Source organism: Mesoplodon densirostris, chromosome 5 (assembly GCF_025265405.1).
Source record: "Mesoplodon densirostris isolate mMesDen1 chromosome 5, mMesDen1 primary haplotype, whole genome shotgun sequence".
In the NCBI taxonomy this organism is placed as follows: domain Eukaryota; kingdom Metazoa; phylum Chordata; class Mammalia; order Artiodactyla; family Ziphiidae; genus Mesoplodon; species Mesoplodon densirostris.
In genome coordinates, this window is record NC_082665.1 from 82,035,889 (window position 1) to 82,051,883 (window position 15,995).

The 15,995-nt window shown below is 37.3% G+C and overlaps 1 protein-coding gene across 2 annotated transcripts in view; it reads right to left on the reverse strand.

Moving 5' to 3' along the window:
* Nucleotides 1–15,995, reverse strand: part of VEPH1 (ventricular zone expressed PH domain containing 1) — a 212,218-nt gene that overhangs the window by 83,684 nt on the left and 112,539 nt on the right. For both annotated transcript variants that reach the window (XM_060099986.1, XM_060099985.1), the window contains exons 7-8: nucleotides 11,628–11,837; nucleotides 10,659–11,056 (exon numbers count right to left, since the gene is read on the reverse strand). In XM_060099986.1, the coding sequence (XP_059955969.1) occupies nucleotides 10,659–11,056; nucleotides 11,628–11,837 (608 nt within the window). The remainder of the gene's footprint in view (nucleotides 1–10,658; nucleotides 11,057–11,627; nucleotides 11,838–15,995) is intronic.

Genomic DNA, 15,995 nt, shown 5'->3' on the forward strand with positions numbered 1-15,995 from the left:
CTTGTCTTGATTCTTTTACTATAGATTCCATTATTTTTAAGAGTTCAAAGGCTTTGTTAAAAAAAAACAATCAATCAAACAAACATAAAACCCCAGGGTATAACTGTATTTATGAAGTGGTGTTACTGTAAAATAAAAATTCAGTAGAAAGACATGATAGGGGATACAGGAATAGTCTTAACTGTCTACTTTTACTGGAAAAGATAGCTTTATTTAAATATTTTCAAGGTTCTTTTTAGAAGACCTTAGAAAAAATGATATAGATTTAGTAGAGAAAAGATGGTCCAAAGTACAATGACATCAGTTCCAATTAAAAGGAATGAAGAGACTTCCCTGGTGGCACAGAGGTTAAGAATCCGCCTGCCAATGCAGGGTACACGGGTTCAATCCCTGGTCTGGGAAGATCCCACATACCTCAGAGAAACTAAGCCCCTGTGCCACAGCTACTGAGCCTGCGCTCTAGAGCCCGCGAGCCACAACTACTGAGCCCGCATGCCATAACTACTGAAGCCCATGCACCTAGAGCCCATGCTCTGCAACAGGAGAAGCCACCGCAATGAAACACCTGTGCACTGCAACGTAGAGTAGCCCCCGCTCGCCGCAACTAGAGAAAGCCTGCGCACAGCAATGAAGACCCAACACAGCCAAAAATAAATAAATTAATTAAAAGAAAACATAAAAGGAATGAAGGCCAAGTGGATTAACCTGTAAATATCAATGATAGGTGTATTCACATACAGATACTTGTCTCAACCCATTTTTCAAAGTTTTGCAATTCGGAAAGCATACATTGCCTCCAGCATATTTTTGCTTAATTTTAGTTCTATGAATATTTTAAGGGAAATGTAATCCAAATGTTTCTAACTCATTTACACAACTTGACTCTGAGCATCATTGAAGACATATTTGATACCCAAGGTATTCTGCAGTTATTAAAATTACCTTTTATGAGGAACTAAATGCCATGTTCATAAAAAGTCAGAAGGTCACATAGTACAAATTCAAACATATACCAAGGAGTAGAGTTTCCAGGCTTCCAAGCTTATTCTTCCTTTTTAAAACTCGTATCCTGTGAGAAGAATCAAAGAACTGGAACCACAAATTCAGTGCCATAAACAGTCCAAATGACTGAGCCCCATATCCTTGAGTGTCCTTGCAACGAAAACTCATCTCCTCAATTAAGAGGTAAGCATTAAATGCAGAGACAATTAATTAAATCACAAAGTCACTATAAGGAAGAAAATTATATTCTCTACTACTAGGACACTATGGAATTTCTCATTCCTGCAGCAGTACTGCTTCTTAAACTTTAATGTACATATGAATCACCTGAGGGATCTTGTTAAATTGTAGATGCCGATACAGTAGGTCTAAGATGGGCCTGAGAATCTGAATTTCTAAGTCCCCAGGTGATGTCAACGTTGTTGGTCCACGGACCACATTTTGAGAAACAAGGCTCTGTTGCAGAGTTTCCGAGCCATTACTGATATTTGGGGCTGGATAATTCTTTGTTTTAGTGGTGGGGGGCGTCGGGGGGTGCTGTCCATTCACTACAGGATGTTTAGTAGCATCCCTGGCCTCTACCCACTAGATGACAGTAGCACCTACCTCACCTCTCCAACCAAAAGTCCCCAATCTGGTCATAAGATTGCTTCCAGTTGAGAACCACTACTCTATTGTTGTGTTTAGTGGTTAACTGTTTGTTGCTTAATGTAAATACCTTTTTTGATGATCTAGATTCACTGGGCACAGCCTTATCAACCAAATAAATAAATAACTTTCTTTTTTTTCCCCCATGAGCAATTATCATACTTTTACTTATGGACACTCCAGAATTTTTTTTTTTTTTTTTGCGGTATGCGGGCCTCTCACTGTTGTGGCCTCTCCCGTTGCGGAGCACAGGCTCCGGACATGCAGGCTCAGCGGCCATGGCTCACGGGCCCAGCCGCTCCGTGGCATGTGGGATTTTCCCAGACCAGGGCACGAACCCGTGTCCCCTGCATCGGCAGGCGGACTCTCAACCACTGCGCCACCAGGGAAGCCCCACTCCAGATTTTTTTAAACTAATTTTATTTCCCTCCTTACTATGGCCACTAGAATGCTCAGAAATAAATTTGCAAACCACATTTAGAAACTGTGAAAATTTCCAGGGATACAGTTCTGAAAAATAACTCAACTACTGGATTTATTTCTATGTTTGTTTTGTTCCCCTCAAATTGAGCAAATTATGTCTTTTTATTTTATTGTATATTTTTGTAGGCCCCTTTCTACACAACTTGAAATAAGATTGGTTTCTGTTAGGTAAGGTAAACCAAACAATTTGAATAGAAATAGACCAGCTAGGACAGACACAATGCATTAACTTACTGATCATGATTGGTCATTTGCTATTTGATAGATACTGATAAATCTGGGCAGATAGTGAGACAGGCCTCAAAAGTATTGAACAATCAACTATACATCAAAAAAAAAAAGGTAAAAAAAAAAGGTAAAAAAATAGTATTTAACAATCTGGCTTATTTTCTCCCAACAAGCTATTATAAATTGACGGATACAGATATCTGGACAAAGCACAGAAAATTAACATAAAAGAAAAGTGTTTAACTTTACATTAGAAATATAAAATTAGCAATAAAGTTGAGGATGATTAAAAATGTGGCAAAAAGACAAATATATGATATCACTTATATGTGGAATCTTAAAAAAAATGATACAAATGAACTTATTTACAAAACAGAAATAGACTCATAGACAGAAAACAAACATGGTTACCAAGAGGAAAGTGGGGGGAGGGAATAGGAGTTTTGGATTAACAGATACAAACAACTGTATATAAAATAGATAAATAACAAAGACCTACTGTATAGCACAGGGAACTATATTCAATACCTTGTAATAACTTATATGGAAAAGAATCTGAAAAACTATATATATATATAGTTTATATATAAAACTGAATCACTTTGCTGTACACCTGAAACTAACACAACATTGTAAATCAACTATACTTCAATAAACAAACAAAAAGTTGTCAAATAATGAACGTTTTACATTTTGCCAGCTCTGACATAAGACACTTAGAATTAATTTAGAACATAAGGCACCTTAAAAAAGGACCTTAAAAATGATGCAGCTGAGTGCTTTTCAAGTTTCTTTAAGCTGTGGAATTCTTGGTTTAAAACCTATCAGGAAGACCAACATGTAACACCAGCTACATGAGATGTGCTCTGTTTGCAGGGCAGAGAAAGAAGGATGGGGTGTCCGAGGCCCTTTGAAGGGGCCCCAATGGTCTTCAGGGAGCACAGGTTGAAATCTCATGACCTTGTAATATACTCTTGGGATAAATGTGAGGAACTGGTGTCACAGGAGATCAAGTAATCTGTTGGAGGAATTGGAGCTGCCCAACAGCAGAGTTACGACCTCAACTCAATTCTATAGACTCTGGGTGGACAGGATTCTGAGGAGTCTGGAGTTATCACCTGGGTCCAAGTCATCAGCATGTCTCTTTATTACTGAAGGGAGTTACAAAATTGTTTTTATAAAACTGTTACAAAATTCCAAACCTTGCAGAAATGTATACTTTAAAATGTGCAAGTTTCTCCTTCCCTCTCCTCTTTTTCTGCACTCCCATCTCCAATCTGATTCTTCAGAGAAAACCGGTGGTGATAGTTTGATGGGTGTCCTTCTAGAACTACATACACACACATACACACACACACACACAATGTAAATCCTTTTCTTTGTCCTGTTTCTTCTTAGCCAGCTCTATTTCTACTTTTTTCATGGCACTTATCACTTTCTAACACCCTCCATACTTTATTTATTTATCATGTCTATTATTTATTGTATGTCTTTTCCTACTAGAACAGTCTCTGTGAAGTCAAGGATATTTGCCTCTTTTGTTCACTGATGTTTCCCAGTTCCTAGAATGATGCTGGCATGTGGTAGGCACTCAGAAATATTTGTAGAATTAATGGGTGAATTAATAGGAAGAGCACAGAGGATTTTTAGGGCAGTAAAACTAGTCTATATGATACTACAATGGTAGATACATCCAAACAATGGAATATTATTCAGTACTAAAAAGAAATGAGCGATCAAGCCACAAAAAAGAACATGCAGGAAGCTTAAATGCATATTACTAGGTGAAAAAAGCCAATCTGAAAAGGCTACTTGGAAATTAGGGGTTTTGATATGAGAAACAGAACCGGAGTTTCTGCAATGGCATTATGTTTCCTGAATTTGTGGCCTATTTTAATGATGGCATAGTTGATAATTGATGTGAATATTGCATCCAAAAATGAGTAGTTTCCATAAACTATTTTTAAAAGTCCACTGCATCTTTTATTATGAAAAGAAAAAATTGCCGTTTATAACTTCTTACTGGTCTCTAATGTGGACAGGTCAAAAATGTTGACAGAGGAAACCCAGGGACTTGGTGTGCTTTAATTAGCTCTTTTTCACTGACCCCAAGTGGGTCTGCCAATATGTGACATGAGGCTCTGTCTGCTTTAGACAGATTCATCTGCTCTTTGTAAATATGCACCTCTGTGGCAATGGACTGTAACACAAATAAATGCCACCAAATTATCAAACACCTGAATTCCTGATCGCCAACTGCGTGATTGCCTATGTTTTTGGAAAAACATTTAAAAATCCTCCATCATCTAAAGTTTGATGGTTAATGTGGAGCAAACAAGAGGAAACCATCTTTTTTCCACACCACCCCCCTTTCCTCTGTCATATCAAAACCCTTTACCCAGCCATATAATCTCTTTCTAGTTTCCTGGCTACCAGCTCTTCAACAACAGAGCTCAGAAATATAGATTTGCTCAGTTTTTAAATGAGATTTGATGATATCTAGGGACCATTTTGTTTCCCTACAGGGCACATACTGCCAGTTTCATAATGAAAGTAAATAAAAAAAAATAACATTCACTTTCCTGAAATTTGGTTTGTGGCAAATTGGATTGGAATGTACTCTTCTGCTGGGGACCATCAATGGCTCAGGACCATTTTGTCCACCACTGTATGCTTTGGAGTAAAGACAGTCCCCAAACAACAATAACAGAAGACTGATAATAATCTCTGAGTATGAGCTTCCCTAAAAAAAAGATAAAAATACTCACTACAGACATAAAAGTATAATGCCATATAGCCTTCTATTTTACAAATAATACATTTAGAAGAATATATTTAAGAATATGAAATATGTCACAGCGGACCACTTCTGCTCCTAGCTATCTCCTCCTTTTCTTCCTCCTCTTTCTTCTTCTTCTTTTTCTTTTTTTTTTTTTTTTTTTTTGCGGTACACGGGCCTCGGCTCACAGGCCCAGCCGCTCCGTGGCATGTGGGATCTTCCCGGACCGGGGCACGAACCCGTGTCCCCCGCACTGGCAGGCAGACTCTCAACCACTGCGCCACCAGGGAAGCCCTCTTTCTTCTTCTTTTAATGTGGCTACTTTTAGGGTGAGATATACTGCAAGGCACTCCTATGCATTTTTTGCTCAATTTACATACTTACTTTTGCTTCTGTTTATTTATTAGCACAGTCCCTTTAAATCCATTAGACACATACCCAAGGTGGACACTATATTAGAGGAACTAATCATTTCAAGAGTTTAGTTGACTCATTTCATTTACTGACAGATAATTTCTCCTAATTTCCATACAAAACGTCCTTATCAATCTCACTTTGCACTGTTTCCTAGCTGGATGAATAAACATCTCATCCATAGATAATATCAGGTAAACCAAACGCAAGTATGCAAATAAGCAGCACGCTTCTTTGTCCAATAGCACAGCTAGGGCATTTTTCTTTAGTCATTTATTTGAATGTGCAAAGAAAATCAAACTTTTTATTTTTTAATAAGGAAGAGCTTGTGAAAATATAATTAATGAGAAATAAAGTTATCTGATGCCCTCTAGTAGAACAAGTTAGGTTGTGGATTTAAGTGCATAACATCCTTACCAGTGACATGGTATCTGTCTAGGCCTTGCAGCTACTCTTGGCTGGGGATGAACAAGGGCAGTGTCTTGATGTTAACTCAGTAGAGGAGTCCAGAAGGGGTCTTTTCAAAAGGACTTGTAGATCTTCCTTTAGCCATATTATTTGGGTGTTTCTCATGGGCCAATGTAGATTACAGAAAGCAGGATGTGTGTGGCAGGAGAAAGTGAAGGGGAGAACCCTGCCACCATCTTACCTGTCTTCTTTTGATTCAAATCCACTCTGGAGAAATGGGAACTGGTGAGTAGGTCATCCAAGATAAATTCCAAAGCACCAAGAAAAATTCTCTAGAAAATTTTTTCCCTAACAAGTGTTCTCCAAACAGGTTCAGTGGACCACATCGGTGAAATGAGGTTCCAGAGAATTTGTGACATCTTCCTATTTTGTTGTTTTCCCTCTCAAATTGGAAAAACTTAAGGATTTTTTTCTACCTGCATATCTTACAACTCTTCCCATGGGTAAATGATTCTAATCCTAGGATTAAACCAATCTGTTCTAAACAAGATAGAAAGAAACCTCCCCCAGAACCATTAAGTGGACCAGTGTTATCATTATCCTCCAGATTGGACCAACTGAGGAGAAAGAGGTAAAGGACTGGTGTGGGCTTTGTCTCCTTGGTCATCCCAATATGAGTCTGGACTTGACTACATGCAAAATTTCAATAAGGAAGCCTTATTTATAATTAATTATGAAAATAGCACCTGCTTCTTGATATTTACAATGAGCTGTATTGTATTTTTGTATATTCTCATATCTGTTCGAGTCAAGAAAAATCAACTCATGTGGGTCTATTAGAGAAAGGACCACATTACCAGCTTTAAAATTAGCTTTTTGCAAGTCAGCCTTGCTGATGTGCTCTACAGATGGGATGTATTTTCACCCAATCAGGAAATACTTCAAAGCGAACCAAGGCAGCATTGATGGGTTCTTGTAAGATTTTATATCTTCCTTTATAGAACTCCAGTGATGGGCCAGATTTTCAAGGATTTATTTCAATATCATCTGCTTTGTTTTTAACCTCTAAATCATTTTTGTTCACATAAATGAATACCAGTGATTCAGATTTTTAAAATACCCCTTGGCAGATGAACAAAATTCCTCTGGTCTTTTATGTAAACATAATCAGGCAGATATTAGACTATCACTCTACGCATGAATACATAACTTTCAGTGGCTGGCAAACCTGCTCCTATGCCAGAGGTCAATGGAGCCCAGGAGAGAATAACTGACTAGGGAATAACAGGATTTCATACCCAAAATGAACTGCTGACCCAACTTCAGTAAGACCTGGGGTTTTTTGACCTGACAATAAGACCTGACAATTTTTCCAGATATGATGATAGATTTGTGCTGATCTATTGCCCATTGCCTGTTCCCACTATGATCAATATCATGCAGTAATAAGATGGCTGACTGAGGATAAGAATGCTATTTGTGACTTGATTTACCACATACTGAATTCTGCTGTACAGTGACTATGAGGCTCCTGTTCTTTCAACATATTTTATTACTGAAGTATTATGTTGAACCATATGAAAGTGATGTTTTTGTCAGTCAAAATAAGGAAGTTGAACATCAGTTTTTTTCATATGATTCAAACCAATACAAAAAGAACTTCTTTAAAGGATTGTTTTGTCATGTCCTTTTAGCACAGTCTAAAATTATTCTTAATTCTTTGTTGGTGTTCTTTTTTTATTTATTTTTATTTTTTTTTGTTTGTTGGTGTTCTTGTTCTTATTTCCTGCTGGCTTATTTGTCTTTTTAATAGTGTGGAAGTGGTTTTTATGGTTCTCCTCTTTGTTTCTTGATTACTTTGCATAATTTAGCAAGAAAGACTAAATATCCCTCTTTTATACCAACAACACATTAAACAGAACACAAATCCTAAGCCTAAATCTTTCTTCAATAAATTTTTAAGGAAAGAAACACAATATTGTTGAGCTGAGTGATCTCATGACAATAAGCAAAACTGTGTCAGCCAGATGACTGCTGGAGTTTTGCTGAGTGGTTTACACAATCTGAAATAATAACAATGTGTTCCCTGCAGTCAGTACCAGTCCCTTCTCCGTGGATGTATTTACAGTGAGTCATATAAATCTTCAATCCCTCACTCATATCTCAGTGCAAGGCATTTCCCAGGAACTTCCAGGAAATTACAAAAGCATGAATGAATCCAAAATGTCAACTTAAAAAAATACATTCTCAGTTCTAGGCCATGCTTGGTAGAAAACATGAAAAGAAAAAAAAATTTTTTTTTTAAGTAAAGTTAATGGATTCATTCAATATTTTGGGGAAAAACCCCAAGTCACCTAGTTAACTCTCAAACTCCCAAAAGAATTCAAGGCCATAAGAAATATCATTTTGACAACTAGACGCTTGAAGTAACTCTGCCAGACTTCTTTCACATTTTCACAAGATTAAACCTCACCATATAGTACATCTTTAATGATTTAAGCTAAACTTAAAACAAAAAAACAAAAAAAACTATTTCAGTAGATGAAAATGTATCTAAGTTTATATTTGCTACAGACGCCCTCTGTCAAACTGGGAAATTCACCTAACCTTTCTTATATTAAATTCTCCAACATGTGTGTTAAATACATAGATAATTAGTGAAGCATGCAATTGTTAAGAGTTTGTGTTAATTCAGTCTTATTGATTTTAGCCATTCTCAAGTCCTGGTGTACTTAATTATCCAAAACTTATATCGAATATGAGCAATATCACTTTTATTGTTACCATTTCAAAAAAGAGTTTTAAGAAGGCTAATCAATAAATTAATGCAAACACTTTTGAAAATGTCAGATTCCCTAGAGATCACCACACTAAGTGAAGTAAGCCAGACAGAGAAAGACAAATATCATATGGTATCGCTTATATGTGGAATCTAAAAAAAATGATACAAAATGAACTTATATAGAAAACAGAAATAGACCCACAGACATAGAAAACAAACTTATGGTTACCAAAGGGGAAAGGGGGAGGGAGGGATAAATTAGGAGTTTGGGATTAACATATACACACTAATACGTATATATAAAATGGATAAACCAACAAGGACCTACTGTATAGTACAGGGAGCTATACTCAATATTTTGTAATAACCTATAAGGGAAAAGACTCTGAAAAAGAATATATGTATATACACCCACACACGTATATATATGTATAACTGAATCACTTTGCTGTACACCTGAAACTAACACAACATTGTAAATCTACTATACTTCAGTTTTTTTAAAAAAGAAAATGTCAGATTCTATACAAACATGCTAAACAGTAATATTTGTCATTACAAAATGCTTGAATCGCCCTTTTCCTTTGGTAGCATGAGAATCCACTTTCCTCTGATTTGGAGTGGGAGAAGGGAATAGAAAGTAGAGTATGAAAAAACCCTCCTAGTACCTAAACATGAAAGGGGATGACGGTCAGTGGGTGGGTAAATATAAACTGGATTCCCCATCCTTCAGCTGTGTTTCTTTCTGGAAGAGAGAGGCTGCCTGGCTTTTTCTACGCTTTCTATGAGAGCTGAAACCTGTGAAAAGGTGTCATGTCCTAGGAGTGGGCAAGGACCTTAATCTAAATCTCAAGGGAAGAACATGTCTGCTGCTTAAGAGCGATTGTAGGAAAGATCTAATTAGCCCGAGAGTGCCTTCAGCCATCCACACCGGCTCAACCCACTACCAGAAGGGTAAGCCTGCCCTGGGCACTCTGCCATTTTAGTACCTGTGTCTCCAACCCATCATCTTTCCTGGGGCCAGGACTAGGGCACAGAATTTAAAGGAGCACCAGAAAATTTAGTAGTCAAGATAAATAATATTTTTAAAAATCAAAATTAATACAAAAAGTCCATGATAAACAAAATATCAAAACTGTAAATAAAGACATGCTCAATATTACTACTTACCTCCATTTGCCTCAGCTCATTATGGCTTGGCAAGATGTTGTTACTAATTCTGACTTTACTTAAAATTTTATTGAGCTTTTTTGGCATCTCCTTAAATCGGGCAGCTCAGGGAAGTTCCGGCCCTGACATTCTTTTCTTACTTTGTCTGTTGTTTTCTGACTAGCTCACACGCTCACTGGCTCCTGACCTTACATCACCTCCTGACTATGGTTTCGATCTTTTCTTTTGATAGTCTAACCTCCAAGAGAGCAGGGAGTGCATCTGTTTGGTTCATAACTGAACCTTTGGCACAGTGCCTGGCATACGGTAGCTGCTTCATAAGTGCTTGTTGAATGAACAGAAGGTAAATCTCTTGGAGCTCAATGCTGCCCATAGCTTCTTGCATGATCATGTGGATTGAAAATGCCTCTGGTTGGCCACCTACCCCAGAGCCTATTTTGGGGGCCACACATCCCTTTCCAGAATTTTCCTGAACACTATGGATGGGAAACCAGAAACAATATATTTTGAGGTTTGAAAAAATCAGAGTTGGTAGATTTAGGTAGATTCAAATGGAATCAAAAAGATGATTAAACTTACTGGGAAAAAAAGCAATTAAAATAATGTAAGGGTATTTTCAAATTATCTATTTTGCAAAAGATCCAGAAGGGTATGGCGATTTACATTACTGGAGTTTTGTTTATTTGTTTGTTTTTTCTAGCGATACCTGAAATTTCTTAAGTTTGGTGAGTTCAGGTCACTTACCTTCAATGGTACACTGGTCAGGGACTGGAATCTTCTTTCCCATTTCCATAGCATATGCTTTCACTTTACTGAGGTTTTCCTTTAAGTGCAAGTAGAGCTTATCATGGTATTCTACAGGCCTTGAGGTTGTATCTGGAGTTTCTTCCTGATAGTTTTCTTTAACTGTTTCTGGCAAATTCTCAGATTCTATATGTATAATACTTGGGTGTGAAACTGAAGAATTTACCAGTTGTGATCCATCAGTGTCTCCCTTAAAGGGCGACCTGTCATGTCCTTGGCCAAGTGGGTCTATTTCTGAAAGAGAGATGCTGGCTGGCGTATCTCCACTCTCTACAACTTCCCCATCCTCTGAACTCAAGTCATTCGTTAGCGCGGTGTGCAAAGCCAAACTCTTTGACCTACAATACAAACAAAGGGAAGGCTGAGGCAGGTAAAGAAGCTGGGCTACCGTTTACTGACAAGGAAAAGAAAGAATAATAACACTGTGGCAAAAGTTACTTCCTCTAGAGTGTGAAACTGAAAATTGGTGCTATTAACTGAATTTGATAAAACATACACATTATGTAATAAGCTAAACCTTTGTAGATCTAGGCTACCTCCCAAAACAAAGATTTAAAAATCAGTTACATGGCAGAACTGGCTGGGAAATGGTGAACTTACATATTTATATTCTTTGTTCTACTTTTGCTTCTGCTTTTTCATCAGAGATCAAGAAAAGCTTTTGACAGTCATTCTCAATATCAGCATATTCATATTTAAGAAGTGTTTTTAAAAAATAAACCATAGGTTTGTGACTTTTATTTGAATTCTCCTTTTAATATAGCGAGCTTCTTTGGATAACGAAAGCACTGTGGATGAATTTTGCTAAAGGTAAAAGATATTTAAAAACCACTTAATAAAAGTGTGATAACAAAACTAATAGCAAACATGAAGCACATATTCTAAAAACCAGCCAAACAAAATTTATACCTATTAAATCTAATGTCTTTTCTTTCCTCCTTAGAAATTTGGTCCAAACTGTATCTTCTGATTGAGCCAGGGGTGTTGCCCTCAGCATTTATTTTCTCTTCAAAAGCCTGTATTTTAACCTGGAGCTTTTCACGGTCTTCATTTTCATCAACAGTGAGGCTGGCTTCTTCCAGATTCTCAAGAAATTCAATTTCAGTGCTGGGTTTTCTCCTAAAAGAATGAAAATCATTGCATTCGATGCTCATCACATATACCCTTCAGAACAGTGTTAACTGCTAACTGCTTCTTATTCAAAACTGAAAACTGTACCTGCTCAATTTTTTAATTTGTCATTTGACAAATATTTATTGAGTAACTACTGTGGACACAGGTCTTTGAAATTGCTTCTACAGTGTATTCTGCCAGAAGTTTAGAAACATTGGTGTTTATGGCAACTTTGTATTAGAAATCCTTTTGAAGGATTCAGAGGACGAAAAGCAGTTTTTATGGTCATCTACCATATTCTTATCTAGCTTTCCAAAGCATGCTTTCATATGAAATTCATGCCAGGAATTTTCTAGAAAACTTATATATGCTGATCTGTTTGTACTGAAATTATTATAGTAAGAACATTTCAAATGGACTGTGTAATCTCATGGTTTTGTTATTTTAAGGAAATCAGTGGGACTCTTCCATTTTATGAAGCAAGAAAAATCTTTCTGAATTTTATTATGTTGGAGGAAAGAGGTTTTCCATGAATGACATTAATAGCTCCAAATATCTTGTATAGTAGAATTTATAAAACACTCTGTGGGTCATTAAAATTACCTCCTTTAAGGCAGGGGTTATTTGTGAAATAACTTTGTTACCTCTCTAAGGGCTAACAGTGGCTTAGATAGAGTAAGACCCCACAGACAAGCTGCAGAAATAGCTCACTGATGCTCACTGAGGTGCTGAACGATTAGAGAAAAGTAGTATGCATTTATATTCCCTTACCTGCCTTCTAATATCGAGCCAGACTAGAGCTACTTTAATTTCAATTTAATAATCACTATCAATCATATAATTTGAGGTTAGGATTAATTCTTTCCTTATAAACACAAGGGTTAAAATCTCTAGAAATCCATTCACCAAGATGGCTTAATAATTCTGTTGGTTGTCTGTGTGTATTTACTTGGTTTTCGTATTTTTCCTAGAGGTTGAGGGAAGGCGCCTCAAATTCACAGAAAAATCCTGGCTTTTTCAAACATATGGCTATTTTTCCATAAGGGCCAAAGTAAACCTGTCATATTTCTTAAGTTAGGGTGAGAAAATAAAATCTTGGTTTTCTTAGCGGCACTGCTTTTTTAGGGAAAATCAACATAGAGGGGCTGTTGATGATTTTTTTTCAGTTACTTTGCACCCATTCTGGGGCCATGTCTGTGGTGGGCATTGTTGAGGGTTGGATCCTGCAGCTTTTCTGACTGGCCCAGAGAGGGGTCCTGGCCTTGAGGGAGGGTTCCTAGTTTGGGGTCCTCAGGGGTTGGAGTCCTCCTGTTAGTCCAGCCCAGGGAGAGATGCTGAAGGTGAAAACTGGGAAGGAGAGTAGATCATCCATTAAGTAATAGGACATTATTTATTGTGTAATAAGCTATTGCTGAGAAAATTTAAATGCATTTTTAATATAACTTTTATAGGCTTCCTATAGTTTTGCATACATAATGAAAAACTTATTTTCCATCCCATGATTGAGTGAAATATACAAGAGTAGATTTCAAGAACCAGCGCCTGGGAATAAAAGCTCATCTTGAAGATGTTTCCCTTTCTGACACACATATGATACTGGCTGCCCACAAACACATGGGAGGTTTTTACATCTTCCAGCCCGAAGATTCTAAAAGCTGAATTTTTTACTCCTATCACAAATAAAATCAAGATAGTGCTATCACTGGATGGTATTTTAAAAACCATCGTGATTACAAAGGTTAATTTTAAAAGATCCTTCTCAAGATAAGAAATTTGGGAGCAGTATTTATTTTCTATCTATGTTAGTCCATGTATAGTCACGAAACTAAAGTATTCCTCTGGTCCCTTGGAACCTAATCACATTTCAAAAATGGAAGATACCTTTATTTTTGAACTTTATTTTAGAAATTTCTATAGCTGGGATTATTAAAACTTAAAAATTTGTGAAGTACAAAGTATACCCCAATATGTATATATAAGATGTTGAGCATTAAACAAATTTTTAAATCTCAAAACATACAAGTTGTTAGAGGTATAGTTTCTCATGCATTTACTAGTTTTTTCTTTCTACATAAAGCTCTGGGTTATAACAACAGTTTAAATAATAGCACTTTCTTCCAAAAACTTTCAAATTTCACATGATTATAGTAAATCTCCCTCAATAATTTTATTGGATCAGTTTCTGAATTTTTTAAATAAAATTTTCTTACTTATGGAGATCTTTTATTTCATGTCCTCTTCATACCAATTTCCCCATCTACAAAATGGAGATAATAACTATACTTAACTCATAGGGTTGTTGGGAAGCTGAAATGACAGAATCGGTGTGAAGCACTGTTCCTAGCACAAAACAGGAAGTCAGGAGATGTTAAATTTTATTATTATTATTAATTGTTATTATTATTATTACTCCTCTGGAAGCTTTATCTGTCCTTGTCTAGGCATTGTGTTAATGTAAAAAGAAAACACCAATGGCCTAGACACAGGCAGATCAATATTCCATATCCTGGAAGGCACTGATGTCCCCTGGAGAATGCTACGGCATCAGACTTTAGGAGAGGACAGTCACTCAGCCCCCTTTCCCTGCCCCTGTCTCCAGTCACCAAGTGTTGGCTGTTAAGCACCATGGACTGTGTGAGTCAGAGCTCTCGTACCTGGGAGCATGCCTTCCTTCACCTTCAGATTGCCTTACAGCATCCCTGTGGGGACTCTGGGCATGAAAGAAGTTATGGGTTAACCCTAGACATCCGCTGACCCAAGAGGGTTAGGTCAGGTGCCTCTAGGGCAGGTTGCCAGGTATCCAGCCAAATGTGAATTTCAGATAAACAACAAATATTTTTTTTTTAGTATAGGTATGTCTCTAATGGGACATAGTAAAAAATGTATTGTACTATACTAAAATGATTATACTTATACTAAAAAATTATTTGTTCTTTACCTGAAATTTAACTGGATGTCCTGTATTTCTATTAGTTTCATCTGACCACCCTATTCCTGGGTAGATCCCTGCTGCTCAGTGGGCAGGGAACTATAATGCTCATCCTTGTTCCCCTGTGCCTGGCACAGTGCTTGACACTCACAGGTACCTGAAGTGTTTACAGAATAAATGAACTGAGACCACCTACATCTCTGAAGCCAGCCTGCTCCCTGCACCCACAAAAAACCCTCTGGAGGTCTACCAGATGTCTATGAAGCACTGGCTGCTTCTCCTGGTCCATGGGGAGTAGGGGGTGGGGCAGTGTCATTTGGTAAATATCAACTGTGGAGAGAAGCAAGGAGCAAAAGTAGGAGTGAAAAGAGGGATTTGCAAAGGGCTAAATAAGTAAAGAAGCAACAATAAAATGCCTGGGCCAGAAAAATAATCTCTAGATATGAGGCTGATGAGTGTTACTGATGAGTAGGTTTCTCACCACAACGAATTTCTCTCTTATACACAATCTTCCTTGTTTTTATGATTTGGAGATTTTATAACACAGGAGTCAGGGGATAGGGGTGGTAATGAAGGGTCTCCAAGGTAGCCAAAGCCACAAGATGGACCAGAGAGAATTTTCTGTTACTGGTCATCAATCCACCTGGATTTGTCACAGAGTTTTGCTGGCAGAGAATTAGGATAAGTTTTTGTTCCAATAGGTTGAAAGGTCAGAAAATGGTAGGTAGAAGTTTGAATTTATAAAAAATACTCACTGCTCCTTGACTTCTCCTCTTGGTTTTTAATTTTAGTATAAATAGATAGGAGAGGATTGTTCAAAAACAAAAATCTTTTAGAGAGAGAAACTCTGCATTCCTTTTGGAGCAAAGAAATGCATCACAAATGTGAAAGTATGGGTGGAGAGTGGAGGTCCCGGTCCTGTTTACATTTATTTGTGGGGGCCAGGGAGTTGGGCTCATGCAAGGGGGTTATTTTTTTTTCCATTTGCTGCTTTTAACTCCAGAGGTAATTTTACAGAAATCTTTGTCAGAGTTCTATAATCCCCTAAATATTAACTTGGCTTTAACTCAACATGCCACATTACAAGAGGCTCAGATGATTTCCAGTCTGTACAGTTTTTGGTGTCTATTGCCAAGGTAAAGTTTGTAAAAGCATCTCTAGGGATACCCAGGAGGGGCAGGGGAAGGCCTAATTATCTCCCTCTTGTGTGAGCGGGACTCCCCCTTAGAAACGAA